This window comes from Pogona vitticeps, chromosome 6 (assembly GCF_051106095.1).
Source record: "Pogona vitticeps strain Pit_001003342236 chromosome 6, PviZW2.1, whole genome shotgun sequence".
In the NCBI taxonomy this organism is placed as follows: Eukaryota; Metazoa; Chordata; class Lepidosauria; order Squamata; family Agamidae; genus Pogona; species Pogona vitticeps.
Genome location: NC_135788.1, coordinates 68470142 through 68494311, shown reverse-complemented (window position 1 = coordinate 68494311; position 24170 = coordinate 68470142). Strand labels below are relative to the sequence as shown.

Genomic DNA, 24170 nt, shown 5'->3' with positions numbered 1-24170 from the left:
TTCCCGCCTCGCCCTCTGCTGGCGGCTCTTGCAACTGCTCCCGCACAATGTCTTTTCGAAGTGTTTTACGCGTACGGGAGTACTGTACGTATAACATTAGTCAGCCTCATAGGAAACCTAAATTTTCGTCCACACTGACTATTATCCACTCTGGATATAGAGAGAGACCCACTCAAGACTTCGATCAGCACCTTGCGTCGGCAATTAAACTAAAAAAGAATCAGTACTGGAAATAAAATGAAGGACTGGCTTGTTTCCCTTCTCCCCACTTCCTTTACACATGCAGAAGAACGCCAGGAAGTCCCATCTTAATTTCTTATGGAAGATATTCCAATCACAGCTAAGAAGCCATCTATAAGTCTGTTGTCTTTTGTGTGTCTACATAGGAGTAAACCTCATTGCTTTTATTGTGGCTTCCTTGCAGATGTTGAGATGCCAGACAGCCAATTTCATCCTTCTTCACTGGCTGCCAGTATAGAAAGATGGGGTTCCAGCAAATATTTTTTTTATCACAACCACCTTGTGTATTGTCATAATTAAAATATGCACCCCAAAGTGCCTCATGAAAAGCACTTGTGAGCACCCTCTGGCAATTACAGTTAACAGGGGCATGCAAAAGTGTCCCGCGGTGGCAGTCTATATCGCATACTGCACGTACCTGCTGTGAAAGTTCACTTGCTTGTGACTCAGGTGGAGGCACTTGCCATTCTTTAAAATTTGAGATGAGCTACTCTGCTTGCAAATCTAAATCAGTATGTCATGGCTCCATTGTGTAGCCATCTATTCCTCAGTATAGAGAAGCACATACACATGGCTTGTGCATTTTTCAAGACAGCAAGAAGCAAATCTGAAGATACACTCATATAGGGCTTTCAGCAGCATCCGTGCAGATGAGCCAGTCACAAGAAACCAGTTATAGTATAAGCCTCTTTTCCTCAGAGGAGTAAATTACTTGCCCTTCTATCAGAGCTGTGTTTCAATAAAATAATGTTTCTGCTTGTACCAGTCAGCCTCTTAGAAGGCAGGCTGATGGCAAGCTGGAGATTACCAAATTTCAAACAGACGAGGAAGCATTCTTTTTATAATGGAGACACAGGACATGCACTGGGGTACTTTTGATAGTTGGTCTTTTAAAACTTTCCTCCACAGGGCATCCACTCATTTTCAAACATGTATTTTCTCCTGAGACTTTTGTGCATTACTGTACCAGTAAAGTACATCGGAGACAATCCATTCAGAATTATAAATTCAAACAATGGGTCTGTTGAAAATTGAGTGATTACAGGACTGAAGCCTTTACCAATTTTCTTGTTAGTTTGTCAGCAGAAACATTCACACATATTGTCAGGCAAGAAACTCTGCTGAGCCTTGGAGATCTAGTTCTGTCTGTGAGGGTGGCCTGTAGGCCTGGCAGAGGGTGCCTCCCTCATGGACCATGAGCTGCCTTGATTTGTTAGCCTGAACTGTCAAAAGAAAAGGCTGTTTCCACTCTGCTGCAAGTAGCCACCTTTAGTCCCTGTGTGTGAAGAAAGGTGGGGTAGAAATGAAAATACAAATGCAAATAAATAAAGGAAAGAAGGAAACTTGAGAATTACAGTAATAGATAAGACTTTGCTAAGTAGTTGCAGCATGATAGCCTTGAACTGCAATGGGTACTAGCCTCCCTTTTCTGGTGATGTCTGAACTTTAAGGACTGGGGAAGCTTGACTACATGCAGCCTTATCTTATACAGAGAAAGCTGGGTCTAAACAGCCCATTGACATCAATCATCTTAGGCTCACTCAACTCTATATAGGAGATGCTGGGTGTAAGTTTTTTGTTATATTGGGAAAGGCCACATTAGTTTCAGGTGTGTAAAGAAGGGATGTTGCTTCTTAAGAAAGGTGAGGGGCATTTTCAAGTAGTTCTTTGCTGGGCTGTCTTCCTGTGCAGCAGCAGTAGCACAAATGTTTGGTGGAGGAGGGGTTGGGTCAAGACCAGCAGGGGTGGAAATGACATAGCTTTATAGAGCTTGTATTTAAGATTTGAAATAGTTTGAAGGTGGAGAAGTGTGGTTTATGGAAGGGGGTGGGAAGGAGGTGAGGGCTCAAGACAAAAGGCTCGTAATATGTGGTTGAGGCTAGCCCATTGTTAAAAGGGCTTTGTGTTAGTTTGTTCTGGATTTGGTTTATTGGGTTGTGGATTTTTTTTTACAGTCTCTTGCTTCCAGAAAAGGTATGTACATTACTATTTATTTTCAAAGTGCATTTTTCTTTTCCCCCACCTGCTTTTTATACCATTGTGAAGTTATCTTAATTTGCAATTTTTATATTAGTTCTGAACTATAGGTGCAGTTCTATATTCTACATATGGTAAGTTGTTTCATGGGAGCTCAGATACACATTTGAATTCACTGTTTCAAAAAATCCCACTGATTACTAACATTAGTGGAGTAATATAAGATTCTTCCCTTTAGCTAAGGGGGTGGTGGAATAAGTTGAGTAGAGAAGACAAAAGTGTTGCATTATATAGGGTTTTTGTTCTTTTAGAATTTATTATATTGGAAGTTATATCTGAAATATGCCTTCCATACTTATATGGAAGTTGGCCCCTTTGAATTCAGTGGTAGTGAATGCTGAGTGAAACCACAGGGGTTTAGATTACAAGGCCTCTTTAGCAGGAAAGCATTGACCTTGCTCCGTGCTGGTCTTTACATTTTGTAAACTCAAGTTGACAAAAATCCATATTGTATAAATGGCTAACCATGCATTATTGTGGTATGTCCCAAGTAGTATGGGGCAAAGTGTTGTTTATGGGTCTCTCTGACTGTATGAATACAAGGCTTGGAGAATAAAATGGCAATGCATAATGAGGCCTCAGAATATAGTTTTCCCCAAAGGCTGGTATTAGGGCCTGCCCACCAAGCAAACAGCAAGTGTGTGTCAAAGGCTGCAGTTGTCTTAATGTGGTCATTTGACTAACCAAATGAGGATGGGGGGGGAGAACACAGAATAATGTGTACCACTATAGAGTCTACAGACAATCAAGGACTTCCGCCATTCTCAGATATCCCAAAATGTCAATTTCAAATAGCTCAGCAAAGGTGTATAATGTTTTTAAGATAGTGCTTGATACCAACTGTTTTTTTGTTTCTAGCCTAAAAATGAATGCTTCCTCCGCCTCAGAAAATGGGCCTTATTCCACAAATCCAAGGCCATTCTTTTATGCACAAGCAACAGCACCACAACAGTCATTCCCTAATCCATGGCTCCTTGGCCCTATCTACAACCCATATGGCATCCCCGCAGCAGGTAAGGCCAACTAGGCATGACAGAATAAAATATTTGGGAACTAATGTTGGAAGAAGCAAATATGGTTGATGGTCTTGCTGTTATTCTCGGGGAGGATGTTTTGTTTCATGTTAGCATATTCCCTAATTCATTTTATAATTGCTTGTCTATACTTTGCTAGTGCTCTCTGTGTTTCCTATGACTGTGACACTTGTGTTGTGGCATTGGCAGATACCAGGGCACAGTATCCTGTAAGAGTTGGATGATGCTTTCTGGGGCATAATGATGATGATATGGAATGCTTCACTTACTAAAGTCCTGTATGCTATATTACCAGGAGAAAAGAAACCCATCGCAAACGGTTTTTGTTTCCTACGTGAGGTCCATTGAAATGGTTTTTCTAAGCGTACATGGCTAGCAGTTGGTCCCTTTGATGTCTATGGCTTCCTTCCAAACATGTAGGTTTAGGATCTGACTGTTGGCAGCACAATCAAGATGAGTATGATTATCAACAACAGGGTTTACCATAATATGTTGCCTTTATGCTAGATCACCTTGTATGCAACAGAAACTATACTCTCATCATAAAAATTATTCAAAAAAATCCATTACAAACGTGGGTGGTAGTGTTATGTGTCATCAAATTGCCTCAAATTATTGTGACCTTATGAATGAGCGATCTCCAAAATGTACTGTCCTCAGCAGGCCTGATCAGCTCCTGCAAGCTCAAGTCTCCCCTTCATGGATTGCTGCCTTGTCGTGGCGAAGGGGCTTGGGTAACTCAGAGAAGCTATGGGCTATGCCGTGCAGGGACACCGAAGACGGACAGGTTGTAGTGGAGAGTTCCAACTAAACACAATCCACCTGGAGTAGGAATTGCCAATGCCACTCCAGTATCTTTACGCCCCATAATCAGAAACAAAAGGCTAAAAGATAGGATGCTGAAAGATGGGCCCCTCAGGTTGAAAGGCGTCCAACATGCTACTGAGGAAGAGCGGAGGACAAGTAGCTTCTAATGAAGTGGTTGGGCCAAAGCCGAAAGGATGCTCAGCTGTGGACGTGCCTGGAAGTGAAAGGAAAGTCCAATTATGCAAAGAAAAATACTGCATAGGAACCTGGAATGTGAGATCTACGAACCTTGGGAAGCTGGATGTGGTCAAACAGGAGATGGCAAGAATAAACATCGACATCCTGGGCATCAGTGAATTAAAATGGACAGGAATGGGCGAATTCAATTCAGATGATTATCATATCTACTATTGTGGGCAAGAATCCCGTAGAAGGACTGGAGTAGCCCTCATAGTCAACAAAAGAGTGGGAAAAGCTATAATGGGATACAATCTCAAAAATTATAGAATGATGTCAATACAAATCCAAGGCAGACCTTTCAACATCACAGTAATCCAAGTTTATGCTCCAACCACCATTGCTGGGGAGACTGAAATTGAACAATTTTATGAAGATTTACAACACCTTCTAGAAGTGACACCAAAGAAAGATGTTCTTCTCATTCTAGGGGATTGGAATGCTAAAGTCGGGAGTCAAGAGATAAAAGGTACAACAGGAAAGTTTGGCTTGGGAGTTCAAAATGAAGCAGGGCAAAGGCTAATAGGGTTTTGTCAAGAGAACAAGCTGGTCATCACAAACACTCTTTTCCAACAACACAAGAGGTGACTCTGTACATGGAAATCACCAGATGGGCAATACCGAAATCAGATTGATTATATTCTCTGCAGCCAAAGATGGAGAAGCTCTATACAGTCAGCAAAAGCAAGACCTGGAGCTGATTGTGGCTCTGATCATCAGCTTCTTGTAGCAAAAATCAATCTTAAATTGAAGAAAGTAGGAAAAAACACTAGGATACTCCAGTATAATCTACACCAAATCCCTTATGAATACACAGTGGAAGTAAAGAACAGATTTAAGGAAGTCGATTTGGTCGATAGAGTGCCTGAAGAACTATGGATGGAGGCTCATAACATTGTACAGGAGGCAGCAACAAAAACATCCCAAAGAAATGCAAGAAAGCAAAGTGGCTGTCCAACGAGGCCTTACAAATAGCAGAGAAGAGAAACAAAATGCAAGGGAGATAGGGAAAGTTACAGAAAACTGAACACAGACTCCCAAAGAATAGCAAGGAGAGACAAGGAGAGCCTTCTTAAATGAACAGTGCAAAGAAATAGAGGAAAATAATAGAAAGAGTAAAACCAGAGACCTGTTCAAGAAAATTGGAGATATTTAAGGAACATTTTGTGCAAAGATGGACATGATAAAGGACAAAAATGGGAGGGACCTCACAGAAGCAGAAGACATCAAGAAGAGGTGGCAAGAATACACAGAGGAATTATATCAGAAAGATTTGGATATCCTGGACAACCCAGACAATGTAGTTGCTGACCTTGAGCCAGACATCCTGGAGAGTGAAGTCAAGTGGGCCTTAGAAAGCCTGGCTAACAACAAGGCCAGTGGAGGTGATGGCATTCCAGTTGAACTATTTAAAATCTTAAAAGATGATGCTGTTAAGGTGCTACATTCAATATGCCAGCAAGTTAGGAAAACTCAACAGTGGCCAGAGGATTGGACAAGATCAGTCTACATCCCAGTCCCAAAGAAAGGCAGTGCCAAAGAATGCTCCAACTACCGTACAATTGCACTCATTTCACACACTAGCAAGGTTATGCTCAAAATCATACAAGGTAGGCTTCAGCAATATGTGGACCGAGAACTCCCAGAAGTACAAGCTGGATTCCGAAGAGGCAGAGGAACTAGAGACCAAATTGCTAACATGCGCTGGATTATGGAGAAAGCCAGAGAGTTCCAGAAAAAAATCTACTTCTGCTTCATTGACTATGCAAAAGCCTTTGACTGTGTGGACCACAGCAAACTATGGCGAGTCCTTAAAGAAATGGGAGTGCCTCACCACCTTATCTCCTGAGAAACCTATATGTGGGACAGGAAGCAACAGTTAGAACTGGATATGGAACAACTGATTGGTTCAAAAGTGGCAAAGGAGTACCATAAGGCTGTATATTGTCCCCCAGCTTATGTAACTTATATGCAGAATACATCATGCGGAAGTCTGGACTGGAGGAATCCCAAGCCGGAATTAAGATTGGCGGAAGAAATATCAACAATCTCCGATATGCAGATGATGCCACTCTGATGGCAGAAAGTGAGGAGGAATTAAGGAACCTTGAAATGAGGGTGAAAGAGGAGAGTGCAAAAAACGGCCTGAAACTCAACATCAAAAAAACTTAAGATCATGGCCGCTGGTCCCATCACCTCCTGGGAAATAGAAGGGGGCGATATGGAGGCAGTGACAGATTTTATTTTCTTGGGCTCCATGATCACTGCAGATGGAGACAGCAGCCACGAAATTAAAAGATGCCTGCTTCTTGAGAGGAAAGCGATGACAAACCTTGACAGCATCTTAAAAAGCAGGGACATCACCTTGCCAACAAAAGTCCGAATAATCAAAGCTATGGTTTTTCCTGTTATGATGTATGGAAGTGAGAGCTGGACCATAAAGAAAGCAGACCGCCGAAGAATTGATGCCTTTGAATTGTGGTGCTGGAGGAGGCTCTTGAGAGTCCCCTGGACTGCAAGGAAAACAAACCTATCAATTCTAAAGGAAATCAACCCTGAGAGTTCACTGGAAGGACAGACCCTGAAGCTGAGGCTCCAGTACTTTGGCCATCTCATGAGAAGAGAAGATTCCTTGGAAAAGACCTTGATGTTAGGAAATTGTGAAGGCAAGAGGAAAAGGGGACGACAGAGGATGAGATGGCTGGACAGTGTCTGCGAAGCAACCAACATGAATTTGACACAACTACGGGAGGCAGTGGAAGATAGGAGGGCCTGGTGTGCTCTGGTCCATGGGGTCACCAAGAGTCGGACACGACTAAATGATGAAACTCAAGCCTGTGGCTTCTTTTGGAGATTATTTGATCTTCCTCTTTTCCTGCCTTCAACCTTTCCCAGCATTATTGTCTTCCCAGAGAATCTTGTCATCTTGTGATGTGCCCAAAGTAGTACAGCCTCAGTTTCAACATTTTTCCTTCCAGAGATAGTTCAGATTATTTGCTCCAGGATCCATGTGTTTGTCTTTTTGGAAGCCCAGAAAGTACTGGGCTCAGTACTATGTAGGAAACAAATCATTTTTGTCCTATCCAGCTTTCACACCCTACGTGGTAATTGGGAATACAACAGTGTGGATGGTCTTGGTCTCCGGAGACATATCCTTGCACTTGGTGAGCTTTTCTAATTCCTTCATCAATGCCCTTTTGTGTCTTGGTCATTCTCTGATTTCTTGACTGCAGTCTCCATTAGGATTGATGACTGAACTAAGATATACAATATATTTAACAATTTCAATTTCTTCATTTTCACCATTGAAGCTTGTCTATTGGAAATCATTCTGTTTCTCCACATTTTCTCCTAATGGTATCTTCTTGTCCACAAGACACATTAGGACAAACAAGTGCTGGGGCACACCTGTTTCTTTCAAAACAACCCATACAGTCCAAACAATCAAAGGCTTTGCTGTGGTCTGTAAAGCATGGACTGATCATCTTCTGAAATTCATTGGTGTGCTCCAGTAGCCAGCAGATATGTAATATGATTTTAACTGCCTCTTCCTTTTCAGAATTCAGGTTAAACATCAGGCATTTAATGCTGCATATAATGTAAAAGCCTTTGTTGCAACACCTTAAGTATCACTTTGATTCCATGGGAAAGAGCAGTGGTCCTACTGCACTCTTTGGCATATTCTTCTTTGGAGATTGGAATGTGTATTCAATATTTCCAGTCTGCGGATCATTGTTTTGTTTCCCATATTTGTTGGTATATTCTTGTTAGGATTTGACAGATTCAGTCTTTATAGCTTGAAATAATTATATTGGTATCCCATCTAATCACCCTTGGTGATTTATTTTTCCTGGTACTTTCAGAGCAGCTTTCACTTTACTTGGTAGATCATAGATTCTTCTTCAGAACAGTCTGTCATCCTTCTGTCTCTTCTGTATAGGTCTTCAATATACTGTTTCCACCTTCTCTTTATTTTCTCCTAATCAGATAGTGTACTTCTCTGTTGGTCATTCAACCTTCCTAACCTAGGCTTAAATTTCTCTTTGATTTCTTGGATGTTCTGGAAGAGATATTTTGTTTGTTCTCTTCTTTCACGCTGGCTGTTGTAATAGTTCTCTTTTTTGCTATGTGACGGTAACTAAAAAACTGCAGTGTTCTGACCCTGTTTTCTGTCACTTTTTGCATTTGCTTCTTGGCCTGTGCTTTACAATTTTTTTCCATCATCCATCTAAGTTTTTAATTATTTACTACAGGAATTGTTTTTCACATTCTTCCCTAATAATTTTTCTTGTTTCAAACCACAGTTGTTCTGGTTCATGGTTAATTGAGTTAATAATGCAAATCTGTTTCTTATGTGGAATTTAACCTAATCAGGAATGTTGATTGAATTATGTTTTGGCATGTGTTCTTGTACCTTGAATGAATAGTTTATTTATGGTCCTTAGACCAGTATATTCTTGTACTGTTCTTCAGTTTTACTCTAATATTGGATATTAAGTTTATGATCAGTATCAAAATCTACTTCTGGTCTTGTTTTGGCAGAGAGAATGTAGTTTCTCCATTTTCTGCTTCCAGTTATAGAGTCTGTTTGACTTCTGTATTGCCCATCTGATAGTGCCAGCATGTACAGCCACTGAAACAGTCACTTCAAACATGTATTTGCAATAAATTGATTGTTGGCTTCACAGAATTGAGTTATTCTCCTGCTTCACTTCTATCCTCTAGGTCAAATTTTCCAGCAACACTTGATTCTGCTTTGTTCCCTACTTTTCTGTTGCAGTCACCAGTGATTCCAAGCATATATTAATTTGGTGTGTGATCATTTTCCACTTGGATGCTTGCATAAAAGCTCTCAGTTTAATCTTCAGCATCAATAGTTGGAGCATAGATTTGAATGATGGTTATGTTGGTAGGTATTCCATAGAGTTTGATATCATTTGATCATACCTTGCATTACAGCTCTTTCTGCATATAATACATCTTCCCTCAATGGTAGAGCCATTCCATTTCTTCTGAGTTTCCTATTTCCAGAGTAGAATACTTTGTTTTTGTTTGATTGAATCTATTCCATTCCAGTCCACTTTAGTTCACTGACACCAGACACTGCAATGTTCATATATTCTAGTAGCCGCATTGGTTGATGCGTTTTAGTCTGTGCTGAAGCTCCTGCATCCTCAGCAATGTTAGAGTATGCAGATCAATTGTGTCTCAGTTTGCAGTGGGTGATTCTGCCGGTCATTCAATTCTACCCTGCTATGGGGGCGCTATTGTGCATTGGTCACTTCCTGCCTCTCCTCTCTTGTGTGCATTCTTCCTTGAAGGGCCTTTTCCAAGATGGACATTGCCTGAGCACATGCTATCTGATTGCTCTCTCTCCATCCACACTTGCATCTATGCCATCCAGCTTTAGGGGGTGGTTTACCCAGTTTAGAAACATTCCTCAAAGCTAAAGAAACTTGCCTAGAATATGTAAGACAAATGCCTTCTTTATTTTTCACTCAGATGCTATATTTTGACCTTTGCTACTGAAACTAAAGTCTGTAGTTAATAAACCTTTTATAATGTTATTACAAGTTAACTCTTATGTTTTTGACTCTGTACTTAATTTAGCTCATTGAGGATATTTGGTCAGAACACACAATGATATCTAACAAGCAAGGGCTCCTTACCCTTCTCTGGAGCTGCCCAGCTCCTCCATGCGGCTTGGCTCAAATGAGCCAGCCTTTTCCGTGTCCTTGGGCTTGCTAAGCTGCTGCTCCCTGGCTTCTACAGCGGCTGCTGAAGTTGCACTGAAACATTACATATAAAATAGGCTGTACATTTTCCTATGAAATATATTTAGGGCTGCCTAGACTGGTTTAAAGAGGGTTGACCGCCTAAGAATTGATGCTTTTGAATTGTGGTGCTGGAGGCAACTCTTGAGGGTCCCCTGTGTGACAAACCCAGACCTACTGGGATCTGCCACACGTTTACTAAGCTGCCACCAACCATTCCCTATAAGAAGTCACACAGACCAGGGATGGATTTTTAAACAAATAAAAGAACAAGGTTTATTTAAATACAACACACAGGGAAAATAAAATAATCAGGTGAATAAGATAAAGTAACGTGGCTTATTCTCATTCATACATGCATACAGTTTGGTTCACACAGAACCCTTAACTTGAAGCACAGACCCTGAACCTATCAGTTCTGGCGGACCAACAGACACCTGGACCTATCAGGTTGGTACTCTGACACACAGTAGTACCCTGTCTGACACACAGACTCCCACACCAGCTTCTTCTTCCCAGCTGCTGCTTCTTCACATCCCAGCGTCTCCCCTTCACCACACAGGCTTCACATATATATACAGCACAGCCCCTCCTCCTGATGTCCCGCCTTCCACTCCCCATAGGATGGAACTTTCCCTCCAAACCCATGACAGACAGGTAACATCAGTGCTGTATGTAACACCTCCCCTCTTTATAAGTTGTTTTGTAGGGGGAAAGCTAAGGTGCTTTTTCCCAAAAAACAACCTGAATCCAAAACATACAAAAACATTTATACATACCATATCATACTTACTTATACTTACATTCTAAGTTAACCATAGCAATTAGGCATTTAACCATTTACCATATACATTACATCAATTTACCTTTATTCATACAAACCAAGTTCAAAAAACAGGTACATTTAACTTTTTATCATCAAAATATATACATAGTCCATGTTTCTTTCGCCGTCTTCATTCTTCAGGTCTTCTTGACAAGGCGTCAGCAACACAGTTCACTGACCCTCTGACCACCTTCACTTCAAAGTCATAGTCCTGTAGGTTTAAAGCCCACTTCATAAGTTTGCTATTGTGGGTTTTCATTGTCTTTAACCATTGCAGTGGTGAATGGTCAGTGCACAGAACAAAATGTCTTCCCCAGATGTAAGGCTTGGCCTTCTGGATCGCGTAGACTATGGCCAAACACTCCTTCTCCACGGTTGCCAAATGTCTCTCACCTTTTTGAAGTTTCCTACTCAGGTAGGACACTGGATGCTGGTCACCATTCTCATCCTCCTGGCACAGAACTGCTCCTACCCCGCTGTTAGACGCATCGGTGTAGATGATGAACTCCCTGTCGAAGTCTGGAGCACGCAGGACTGGGTAGTTGATGAGCGCCTGCTTCAACCTCTGGAACGCCTCCTCACAGTCGCTGGTCCACGGGATGCGGTCATCAGCCGTCTTCCTCGTCAGATCGGTCAGCGGAGCCGCAATCTCGCTAAACCTCGGGATGAACTTTCTGTAGTAGCCCACCAACCCAAGAAATGATTTGACTTTTTTCTTGGTGTTGGGTCTGGGCCAATCACGAACAGCTTCTATTTTGGCCTCCAGGGGTTTTATCACTCCTCCCCCTACCATGTGACCCAAGTATTTTATTTCTGGGCTACCCAGCTGACACTTGCTCTCTTTGCAGAACCTAGGCCAAAGCACTTCCTCCCCTGGGTCAAAGTGCCTCTCTCTAGCTTTGTGGTCATCCCAAGCTTTCTTTCTGACCTTTTGAGCTTGCAGGGTCTCTGCTGCTAGCTCTAGATTTCTCTTTAGGTCAATCCTCAAGGTGTCTATGTATGTCACAACGTCTTGTGGGTCATCCTGGGTGATCTGCTCCCAATTTTGTTTGATCAAATCAAGGGGCCCTTTCACCCTTCTCCCAAATAAAAGTTCAAATGGACTGAACCCGGTACTGGCTTGTGGCACTGATTGATAAGCAAACAAAAGGGATTGCAGCTTCTGGTCCCAATTGTTTGGATTCTCTGCCAAGTAAGCCCTAATCATGCGCATTAGAGTCCCATTGAACTCCTCAGTTAACCCATTACTTTCAGGATGATAGGCAGTGGTTTCCTTGTGCTTAATTCCACAGATTTGCCATAAGCGTTTCATGAGCTTTGATGTGAACGATGCTCCCAAATCTGTGATTATTTCTGAGGCAAATCCCATCCTGGACATATACCCCACCAAGGCATCTGCCACTGTGTTAGTTTCAATGTTAGTCAAGGGAATGGCTTCAGGGTACCTTGTGGCATGGTCCACAATGGTGAGAATGAACCTGTTCCCCCTCTTTGTGGCCTTGGGCAAAGGTCCCACAATATCCACCCCTATGCATTTAAACGGAGTGTCAATCACAGGCAAAGGGCACAACTTTGCTTTGGTCCTGTCGCGGCTATTCCCCTGCCTTTGACACACATCACATTGTTTACAGAACTCCCTGATCTGCTTCCCTATGTCAGGCCAGTAAAAATTCTGTGTGATTCTCTGCTGTGTTTTGTTCACCCCTAAGTGTGCAGCAAACATGTCAGAGTGCCCCCTTTGTAAGATCATGGGGCGATACTTTTCAGGTACCACCAGCTGACTTCTGATCCCATCTCCCCCTTTTGAGATATTCCTCAGGGTTTCTCTATATAAAATCCCCTTTTTCTCCAGAAATCTCACTGGGGTTTCAGGTGTTAGCTGGGCGTCAGACACCTGTTCAAAACACTTTTGGAGAGTGGCGTCTGCCTTTTGCTCCTGTCCAAATCTGCTGTCTGTGGTTAAGGTTTCCACCACAGCTTCTGAACTCCCCTCTGCTTCCGTCTCTGGCTCATCATTACCCCCCTGAACTGTCCCCGTGGTGGCTTGTGAACGTGTAATTACTAGCACCCTTTTCACATGTTCAGCCAGGTCATTTCCCACGAGCACGGCTGCTGGCAGAGTCGATGAAATTGCTAGCCGCCAAACTCCCCTCCAGCCTTGAAAGTTGACAGGTACCTCCGCGACTGGCAGTGAGATTATCTGCCCCTCAATCCCTGCCACCTTCATGCTCTCATTCGGGATTACATACTCCCTAGGAATAATATCTGGATGGCACAGGGTCACCTGAGAACAGGTGTCCCGCAGCCCCCTATACTGACGGTCAAGTATTCCTACGTCCACCCCTGCTGTCTCAAACAACTGGGAATCTGTCCTCACCAACAGGCAGCGCCTGACTTCTACAAGAGGACCATTTTCCTCAGCCTGATCAGCAGATGCAGCCGTTCCAGACTGAGCAGCCATGGCAACAGGCTCCCTCAGTGACAATGAGCCTTGCTCTCTCTGGACACAGAACACAGCTTTTGGCTTGGTTCCACTAGAATCCTGAGGCACCATTCCTTTTAGCTGCCTTAATTTCTCACACTCTGAGATTAGATGGCCCTTTCCCTGACAGAAATAACATTTTCTGGTGTATTTTGAGTCTTTCTCATCTTGTTTTAGTTTTCCCTCCAAAATCTGAGGTCTTGGTTTCATGTCTGAGGGCTTCCCTTCACCATGGGCCCCTCCCCCTTGCTGGTTTTTCCCTGGTCCCTGAGAGTACTTGCTGTAGGTTTCTTTGGGTTTACCTACAGATTTCCCCTCACCCAAGGGCTTTCTTATTTGGGAAATAAAATCTGCGATCTCGGCTGCTTCTGCCACAGATTTTGGTTTCCTTTCCCTCACCTGGAATTTCAATTCCCCATGCAGGACTGAATAGAACTGTTCCAGTGCTATCAAGTCTTTAAGCTGCTCATAGGTCTCTGTCCCCTCCTGAGATAGCCATTTCTCAAGCAGCCTCACCAATTGGGCCCCCACTTGGGTAAAAGTCTGCTCTGGTTTTTTTGTGAGGGACCTGAATCTTTGTCTCAGCTGCTCCGCATTTATCCCATGTCTTGCAAACACCAGTTTTTTAAACTCTGCAAAATCTTTCATCAGTTCCTCAGGCATCTCGGCATAGACCTCAGCCAGGCTACCACTGATTAAAGATCGCATGATGGTCATCTTCTCAGTTTCCCTCACTGAGAAGTCCACAAACGCTCTTTCCACTAAGGAAAAGAACACCTCAGGACAATCTCCCTTGTGGTACACAGGGAATTTCTTCAGGTCAGCTTTAGACAATTGGCCTCCCTCAGAATCCCTATTGTTATTATTGTTCTGGTTCATCAGTTCCAGTTTTCTTAATTCAAACGCCATTTTCTCTCTCTCCAATGCCAATTCAAATTGTCTCTGTTTCTCCCTTTCCTCCCTTCTTTCTCTCTCTAATCTTTCCTCCATTTCCCTCACCCTCAGTTCATGCTGTTGGGCTATGAGCAATTTTCTGAGTTCTGGGTTCTGCTCTCCTGTGCTGTCACCTTGCACTGAGCCAAATTCATCCTCAGAACCTTGGTCAATCTGGGGGTCTTTCACTTCACCCATTTCTGCCACTTGGCTTCGAGTCAAGGGCATAATCCCCCCTCAGAACAAGCTGCTTTAAACAGTCAAGCCTCAAAATAAAACGACCACTTTTTTTTTCCCTTTTGCCTCAGAACCAGCTTTCCCTAGAGATTGCTGCTGTCCTTCAGCACTTAACTTGCAACAGTTGCGAGCCAGAGCCTACCCCCCTCTGCTGGGCCTCTCAGCAGGCAGGCTAAATCACTGTCACTACACAGTTTTGCCTCAGCTTTTTTCCCGCCAAAACAGGCTGCCTCAGAGCACTCTAATCTAGTCTTCCCAGTTGGCACGTTCTTCCACTAGTGCACCTCCCCGTGAGGTACACCTAGAAGATTACCTACGCGCCTCAGATTGTCCCTGACTAGACCCCCCTTGCTCTGGGCACACTTGCCAAGGCTTTGCTGGACCGCTGGACAACTGGACCAGTCGTATCCCACCCGCTGGACACCAATCAATGTGACAAACCCAGACCTACTGGGATCTGCCACACGTTTACTAAGCTGCCACCAACCATTCCCTATAAGAAGTCACACAGACCAGGGATGGATTTTTAAACAAATAAAAGAACAAGGTTTATTTAAATACAACACACAGGGAAAATAAAATAATCAGGTGAATAAGATAAAGTAACGTGGCTTATTCTCATTCATACATGCATACAGTTTGGTTCACACAGAACCCTTAACTTGAAGCACAGACCCTGAACCTATCAGTTCTGGCGGACCAACAGACACCTGGACCTATCAGGTTGGTACTCTGACACACAGTAGTACCCTGTCTGACACACAGACTCCCACACCAGCTTCTTCTTCCCAGCTGCTGCTTCTTCACATCCCAGCGTCTCCCCTTCACCACACAGGCTTCACATATATATACAGCACAGCCCCTCCTCCTGATGTCCCGCCTTCCACTCCCCATAGGATGGAACTTTCCCTCCAAACCCATGACAGACAGGTAACATCAGTGCTGTATGTAACACCCTGGACTGCGAAGAGAACAAACCTATCCATTTTGAGGGAAATTAACCCTGAGTGCTCACTGGAAGGACAGCTCCTGAAGCTGAGACGCCAATACTTTGGCCATCTCATGAGAAGAGAAGACTTCCTAGAAAAGACCCTGATGTTGGGAAAGTGTGAAGGCAAGAGGAGAAGGGGATGACAGAGGATGAGATGGTTGGACAGTGTCATCGAAACTACCAACATGAATTTGACCCAACTCCAGGAGGCAGTGGAAGACAGGACGGCCTGGCGGGCTCTAGTCCATGGGGTCAGGAAGAGTCAGACACAACTTAACGACTAAACAACAACAACAGACTGATGTGTTGGACACAGGAGCAGCCCTTTTGGGGAACAGTTATTAAACAATATCCAGTTATGAAAAGCTATTGTTTCTTATCTTGAGGGATAAACAGGGTTTATTTGTAATAGTGGTCACAAATGACTTTTCAAATTAGGCTGCTGAAGATTTAAAAGCTTGGAAAGAGGGAACAGGCGTAGTTCTCTGTGTGAAAGTGTTTTTGTACTGCTTTCAGTTAGGGCAGTACAGTGGTGCCTCGCATAACGTTTTTCTTTTAACGTTTTTTTCGCTTAACGTTTATTTTTTCAGAGTCAGATTGTGCTTCGTATAACGTTTTTCCCTATGGGCGATTTTCGCATAGCGTTTTTGGGACCATGCTTCGCTTAACGTTTTTTGTTTTAGGTCCCCTGCTTCACTTAACGATGTTTTTGTTTTCAATTTAAAAAGTGTCTTAGAAGGGTCCAAAACGGTTCTAAATGCTTGGATTCGTTAGAGGACCCCTTAAGTCATGTGCAAACCTGATTTGGCTTTGATCTGACGTTTCGTTAATTTTTTGTGAATTTTTGTTTTTTGGCCCATAGGAACCAATGGACCTGTCAAAATCTGACAGCTCCATGCTTTCCTATGGGGGAGAAAACAATTTACAAAAAATTAACGAAAGTTCAGATCAACGCCAAATCAGGTTTGCACACAACTTAGGGGGTCCTCTAACGAACCCAAGAATTTAGAACAGTTGCTGAGTCTTCATTAATTTTTTGTGAATTTTTTCTTCCCCCATAGGAAATAATGGAGCTGTCAGATTTTGACAGCTGTCAAAAGTTGGGGGAAAAAAATTCACCATTAATTAACGAAAAGTCAGATCAAAGCCAAATTAACTTTTGCATCCGTTTTAGAGGGTGCAGAAGCTAATCCAAGCATTTAAAACCATTTTTGACCCTTTTATGACACACTTAATTTTGCAAAAATTTACTTCGCAAAGCCATTGAAACGTATTGAGTCAGCTACAATACATTCCAATGGAGGATACATTGTATCGTATAACGATGTTTCCTATGGGTTTTTTCGCTTAAGGACGGCAATCCGTGCCTATTGGAACGGATTAACCGGTTTCCAATGCATCTCTATGGGAAATGGTGTTTCGCATAACGATGTTTCGCATAACGTTTTTTTTTTTGGAACCAATTAAAAACGTTATGCGAGGCACCACTGTAATACCAATTTCTGTACTGAACTCCGGAAGCACCTTTTAGTGCCATTATTTCCCTTCTGACCTAGACCTCAAGGTTCTAGTGGGGGATGGGGGAATCATAGCCTAAAAGTGTAAAATCTGTCCACCCCTGATTTATAGGATGCCATGGATGAAGTTAAGAAACCTGATGTATTTGCTATGTTAATTATAAATGCAAATATCGCACATTAAGAGACATTATGGAGTGGGTTGAGCTTTTTGTCATCAGAAGTGGATATTTTGGACTGTGGGGGGACTCTTATGAATCAGTGCCTATTTCAACTTTAATTGGGGACATGCTTTATGAGGGAGAAACAATCTTTCTTCTTCCTCTTAGGCTTAAGAAGTGGCAATCCATACTTCCCACTTTATCCTGTTCCTCTCCATGAGTACCCTGGATACCTTGTTCCACAACATCCCATGCATATGAGAGTTCACAGAAGACCTTATTTTAATGGTCATCCATCCTCGCCCATGTTTTATCAAGCTACACGGTTCAGGCATTATAGCCCTGGGAAACGAACAGAGACTAAAGAAACACAGACTGATGTTAGACAGCTTGAAAGTAAACCAAAAAAACATCAAGATCATGGTATAGAAATGAAAGGTTGTGAAGGTGCAAATATGGTCTGTGTCTCATCTGGTGGCAATAAGGGAGTTGAAAGCTCTTTAGAAGTGCACGAGAGAACTGGATCTTCTCCTGTTTCAGACAGAGACTTTACTAAGAGCCCTGCAGGCTCTGTGCAGTTCCGAGGCCTTCCCCCACCAGGGTATGCCTTTGAGAAAGAGGAGGTAAGAATAGAGTATGCTAATGGTGGTGCACCTGCCATTCAGCTATGGAAGTCCTTTAAAGAAACCATTCCTTTATATGATGTAGCAAAGAAGGATAACATTGTGCAAAGAGATGTGTTTGCTCTGAGTTCCTGTGAAGAAGTTGTGTATGCGTCTCCTGAACAAGGGCAGCTGGTGCCAAGTATTTCTTATCCGGAGGAGGAAAAGCCTCTTGAGGATGCACAAGAGAAGGAGTCTCAATGTAAAGTGAAAAAAATTGATTCAGAAAAACAGGGAATTATTAGTTATAGAGGAAGCTCACCTGTAGATGAAGCCAGCGCAACACAGCTGCCTGAACCAGCAAAACTTGACCAAACAAAGCAAGACCCTGTGATGTCCAAAAGATCTTATGGCTTGAAGAGGTCCAGTGGTTCAAGAGCTCCTCGAGATGTGTCGAACCTTGTTCGGCAAAGGGAGTTATTTCCATCTGGCATGGAGATAATTAATGATTCATATTTCCCTCAGAAGATGAAAGAAAACAGTGATGTTACCAATGAAACTTGGGCAGCTTCAGAAGCTAGTGTATGGTGTGATGAGTCAGAGAAATATATACCTTCTGAAAGCTGGCTAGCTTGTTTGGATAATATGGATACCAACCTCAACTATGATATGTATCTGTCCAGAAGAAAGCGTCCAAGTGTACTCAGTGTTACTTCTGATGAGATGTCTTCTGTAGATGAAGAAGGCTCATCAATTGACAATGTACCTACATCTTATCTTGACCCTGACTACATACTTAAGAAGGATATATGCACCTTCAAGAAAAGTACAGAGGGGTTGGGAAGAGAGAGATTTAGAAGTGGAGGCTCCCTCAATGAAGATGAGGAAGTGGTGGGGATTGAGCAGGCCAATTTGAAGAGAGGCTCACGCATCAAGGCTAACGAGCTTTCCTGTCGAAGTAGAAAGCCGGGCGTTCTTCCTAGGTTTTCTAGCAGCAGGCACCTACTCTATCCTCACAAGAAAAAGGCTTCTAGGAGTTTGTCTCCATCAGAGGTTGATGATTCTGAAGATTACTGGGTGAAGGAACCAGAAGGGGAAGGGGAAGAAGAAGAAGAAGAAGAAGAGAATGAAGAAAGAGAATATTTGGTTCCAGAAGCTGCTCTTCATGGAACCGTGAACCCTAGCAAAGGTGGGTTTCCCTACTGGAAGACTGGCCAACAAGCATTCTGGAAACTACCTAAAAATGCAGTCCCAACACACATCATTAGTTGGCCTGTTCAAGAGAAAATGAAAATGCCTGGACTGGCTGCTAAACTGAAGAAAGAACAAGAGCAGGTTGAGGAACTCTGTGATGACTACAACTTCTTCTTGAAGAGGCCTATGGCACACCAGCTAGAAATGTTTGAGCACCGAAGAAATTCACAAAAGGGTCCAGGTAAGTAATAAAGTGGAATGTACTTTGGCAAGTAAAAAACTGCAGCTGTTAACCTGGACCTTTGGTTGGGAGCACTTCCAAAGTAGCTCTCGATTTTCTCTATCACAGAAAGCCTGTCAGTGTTGGGAAGAGTAGGGGAAAACAGAGTAGCTTCTTAAAAAAATAAACATATGTGTATATAAGAACTATTCTGTGGCTGGTTACAATGCCAATCACTAAGTCCATAGTTGCTCAGATATTTCATGCTAATGGTCCTATCCCATCTTCTCTTTTTGAACATGTATTTATAATGTAATCACATTTCTTTTTTTAAAATTTAAATCAAAGGAAATATATACAAAAATACATAATACAAAAATGCAAATTTAAGTTTAAAAAGAAAACATAGTAAACACAAAAGAAAAGCAACTTAAACTGTAGAATTACAGAAACAGTGCATCCCTCCATTGGAGAGATATTAAATCATTTTTTTTCTATTTACAGAGCCCCATTTGCCTTCTAAAACTGCATTGAATCTTGTAAAGATACATAACCTTTCCCTCTTATATACTCAATAAAAATTCCCAGAATATCACGAAAATACTCTTATTTGTCAAACCCTTTTATACCTTGATATCACAAGTTAACTTACCATTAATGGTCGACTAGACCAGATGGGTGGGATATAAAACAAACAAACAAACAAACAAACAAATAAATAAATAAATTCCATTCTTCTTTATACCAATCACGTAACTGAAAATCATGCTTTACTTTCCAATTGTTTTCTATCATTAATTTTGCAACTATTAGTAATTTTTTAAATTCTTTTACAACCCAATCCAATTTTTCTCTATCAAGTATTGATATTTGAGTGCTGTTTGAGGACATATCTCTACATTTAACTTCAATATTTTATTAATTTCTTTAATATTAATTTTCACATTCCCATCACAAATGAAAACATGTACCTACATCCTGGCCACATCTCCAACATAGATTAGAATACTTATTATCCATACAATAAAATTTCACCAGTGTAAATACTCTTTGCAAACTAATTTTTTAAATGTTCTTTAATTTTTGCAGACATGCATTTTAATATTCTCTTATCCCAGATATTTTTCCATACTTCACATTTCAGTTCGATTCAGAAGTCAGCTAAAAAAAAGGCAAATGTAAAAGTTTTATCACACTACTTTGCTACTGATGTCAAATCTCCTTTTGCCTTGTTACTTGACTGTTTAGGTAATGGTCTGTCTAAATCACTCCAGGAATAAATGTGTTTTCTTTAGCAGCCTTCCCTTAGTTCCTCTCTTACTCCTTTGCTGCCACTAATCTCCAGTTGCTCCTTTGTCACCTTCACTCAAGCCCTTCACTTATTTTGTCACTTTACTCAAGCCCTTATACCACTCTCCACATAGCCAGCTGGTCAGGTATTGAACAAAGCATCATTCAACTTGAATAGAACAAATAAGATTTATTAAAATAATAATCTTAAAAGAATGTTGATTATTCTTAGGCTTTAAGTTGATTCAGCACAATCGTTCACTCTACTACCTCTCCCTCACTGAATCTCTCAAGTCATGTGCGGATGGTCATATAATTTGCTACTTAGATCATTTTTTTGTCCTGTTTGGTTTGAATAACATTTCAGTATTTACATATGTTTTGACTTAGAGCAATCCATCTTGCCTCATTTTAAAGTTGTCCCGCTTCTTTTTGGCACAGCCCTAAAGGCAACCTTTTAAAAATGTGATTCAGAGCACTCCTAATTATCCTGTTCTGTAGCCCCTGTGGATGGTTATTTTTCACCCAAATAAGAGCTGTGGGTGGTGGTGTCTGAGGTGACATTTGGTGGATTGTAGCACTGAAAGGGATAATGGAGAAACCCCCTCCTTTATTTTCATCTATTCCTTTAAAAAAAATTTAAATTATTGATGTAGTGCCATTCTAGATGAGATACAATGGTGGCATTATGTGTACCATGCTAGATAGATGCATTGCTATTTCACTATGTCACCTTATTTAACAACAGGAAAGGATAGTCACCATGGCTTGCTGAAGATGGGGAAGGAAGCAGGAAGGGAAATAATCATTAATCCAAAGAACAACAAATTGGAGTGATCCAGAGACCTGTCTGTACCCTTCTCATGGGAGAAGAAAAAAGTCAGTCAGTGTGAACAGGATTGTTTAAGATGAAATAAAATAGATCACATTAAAGATAAGACCCTTTTAAGTGTGACTCATATCTGACAAACTTCCTCTATCTAGATCTGCCCTCAGACTGTTCTCTCTCTCAGGCCCCAGATTGCAAAAAACCACCTTCTGTCTGTACACTAGACTGCTGAAAAGCCTCGCCAACACTCCCCTCCCTTAGTTTCTCCCAGCCATTCAGAACCACTATTACCAACATACCATGCTTCTCACTCACCCCCTCCCTTCAAATACTTGCCAAAACATATAAACAATATATTTAAATATAATCAGGCATCACAAAATTCCTTTCCTAACTTGCAGCTAGAAACAGTAAATGGTATAGTCTTCAACAGTGCTGCAGGAAACCTGTGTGACTGTGATCATACTTGCTATTAACTATGGATGAGGTGGAAGGGCAATCAATGAAGTGGGTAGATGTGAAGCAAGAAATTGAATGGTCTGGCATGCAAAAGAAAGGAATGCTAGCTATAGTCTATAATTTAGTAAACCTCTTGGTTGATTACTAGGGGGCAGGTTTAGGCTGTTTGTGTAACAGCAGGGCACATAGTGATTGATGTGGACCCTGCTTCTTTGTTTTGGCCAGGAAGATTACAGGAGGAAGATAGAAGGATTGCGCTTGATGAATACTGGGTAAAAAGTGGTGGACCTGATGAATACTGGACAAAAAGTGGTGCAAAGCCCAAGTTTCCTAGCTTTATGCCTGGTGGCCTCTCGCCCCCAACCAAAAGCCAAGAGAAAGGTATGGCCTTGCATATTTAAATGAAAAAAGAGGAAATTTAAATATTCATTAAATACAGCATCAACTGCTGTAGCACTTTTATTTAATATTTATTCTCCAAGGCACATAGAGCTAATTGGTAAAGCATTAGGTACTTCACACAACTTGAATTTTATACATGATGCAGGAACAAACCTGGATTTGCACATAATGTAAACTCATGAGGTAGCTGCAGCTAATTATGGTTTTCTAACTAATGATGCACTAATTTTTGAATGCATATGGTACCACAATTTTAGGCAACTAATCAGTATGCCTTGGGGTCAACTTACCTAATACCTCTTCAGTTATTCTTAAGAAATTAATTAAAGGGCTCTTCAAAGAGGCCATTTGTTCTGTCATATACCTGATTGCAGATGTTATTGATATTTTTCTTCCCATCTGTATGATATAAGGTTTGTCTCTGTTTAATGACAAAATCCATGACTCTGCATCTTTTTTGTTCCATCCTGCAGATGTGGTGGTTATTTTCAGTTTCTCCTGAGGGTCTGAAGTGCTTCCTGTGAAGTTCATTTCTGTGGCCAGAGCTTCTCTGTCAGAAGTTTTCAATTTGCAATCAGTTACCACAGAAAGATGCATTAAATAGCTCTAGAAGGGAAGCTTCATCCAGGAAATTGATTTCTAATATATTTATTAAAGGATTTCCTGGTGTGGGGGCTGTTTTGTTCTTGTTTGTTTTTTATTTTAAAAAGTGGCTTTAATTAGTGAGATTTGAATGCCAATACCAGCAAGCCCCACATTCCTTTGTGATGAACAGGGTGAAAAGGTGTGGGGTGGGTCAGTAGATCTGCACTCATCTGGAAGAGGCCATAATCACACTGATGTATAGCTATACTGTATGTGAATATATTAACAAGCTAGGTAGCAGGGAGCTCAAGCGGGTAAGAAGAGGAAAAGCTCAACTTGAACAGTTAACTCTTCTAAATTGGATTAATAAGTTTCTATATCTTGAATGCAGATATATTTGCTGTTCCTTCGGATAATTTGTATGTAGACCCACCAAAGAAGAAAAAAGGAATGGGTAAGCCTCCACACAAGCGTAGAGACACAAGATGTGATACAGAAGTTAAAGAACGGGAGAAGCCAAAAACTGCCCATCACAAGGGTAAGTGTGTTAAGGCAATGAACCTTCTAGCACTAATGAGACCACTTATTGCTTTTAGAGTCAAGCTCCATGCTATGCCTGTATTTCTGCAGTTCTTTCAGGGCAATGTCTCTGAATTTATTTCATAAAAAAACTAAGTGTGTGAATCTACTGCCAGAGGAGGACTATGCAATCTTTTTTTTAAAATAATTCAACTTCTTTAATATCTTTTCTGCAGGGCGGGAAGCAAAGAGATCCCTCTATAAAAGAAGATAATCAGAATTGTGAAAAGTACAAACATTGGTCTGTATCAGTCAGATGAATCCGTATTTCTTTTTGGTATGCAGCTCAGCAAGACCAAAATTTCACTCTAAAGATTCCTGAGTACACATCTGAGAAATATATAAAAATGTACTGGGCACTAAAAATAATGCACAGTATTGTAAATAACACAATGTTTAAAAAGGAAATAAAAGTTAGAATTGCACTGATGAAATGTCTTGTGAAGAATATGTAAGGCAGAGAATACTATTACTCAGTTATTAAACACAATAATAGACTTCAAACAAGGAATGTATTGTAGGAGCCACACATTCATCTAAGAAACACTCAATTTACATTTAGAGTTCAGCTAAGCTACCCTGCTAGATGAACATGGTTAGCTACTCCCCACATTTTTCTGCAGTGAGAAATTCAGATCCAGCAGGTTGTTTTCCTCTCAAAAGAAACCCCAAACCGCTTAGTTATAAATTGTGTATTGCTTACAACAGAATGGGCCAAAGTTATTTTGGACTAG

The 24170-nt window shown here is 41.5% G+C and overlaps 1 protein-coding gene across 3 annotated transcripts; it reads left to right on the top strand.

The window, feature by feature from the left end:
• The first annotated feature begins 1583 nt into the window (after positions 1 to 1583).
• On the top strand, positions 1584 to 23870 carry LOC110088756 (uncharacterized). 3 transcript variants are annotated; one of them, XM_073003790.2, is made up of 6 exons: positions 1584 to 1849; positions 3136 to 3290; positions 17445 to 19313; positions 22096 to 22251; positions 23249 to 23395; positions 23613 to 23870. In XM_073003790.2, the coding sequence occupies exons 2-6, from the start codon at positions 3143 to 3145 to the stop codon at positions 23648 to 23650; spliced, it is 2358 nt and encodes a 785-aa protein (XP_072859891.2). In that variant the 5' UTR covers positions 1584 to 1849; positions 3136 to 3142; the 3' UTR covers positions 23651 to 23870. The 3 variants fall into 3 exon arrangements, with proteins under 3 accessions (XP_072859891.2, XP_020666915.3, XP_020666914.3); XM_020811256.3 differs by having other exon boundaries at positions 1585 to 1883; XM_020811255.3 differs by lacking the exon at positions 1584 to 1849 and adding an exon at positions 1905 to 2214.
• Positions 23871 to 24170: the final 300 nt, after the last annotated feature.

Excerpts from the sequence above, each read along its gene's own strand:
- LOC110088756 (XM_073003790.2), top strand. The coding sequence starts at position 3,143 with ATGAATGCTTCCTCCGCCTCAGAAAATGGGCCTTATTCCACAAATCCA. Across the intron at positions 19,314-22,095 it reads AAATTCACAAAAGGGTCCAG|GAAGATTACAGGAGGAAGAT; the intron begins GTAAGTAATAAA and ends TGTTTTGGCCAG. Across the intron at positions 22,252-23,248 it reads AACCAAAAGCCAAGAGAAAG|ATATATTTGCTGTTCCTTCG; the intron begins GTATGGCCTTGC and ends TCTTGAATGCAG.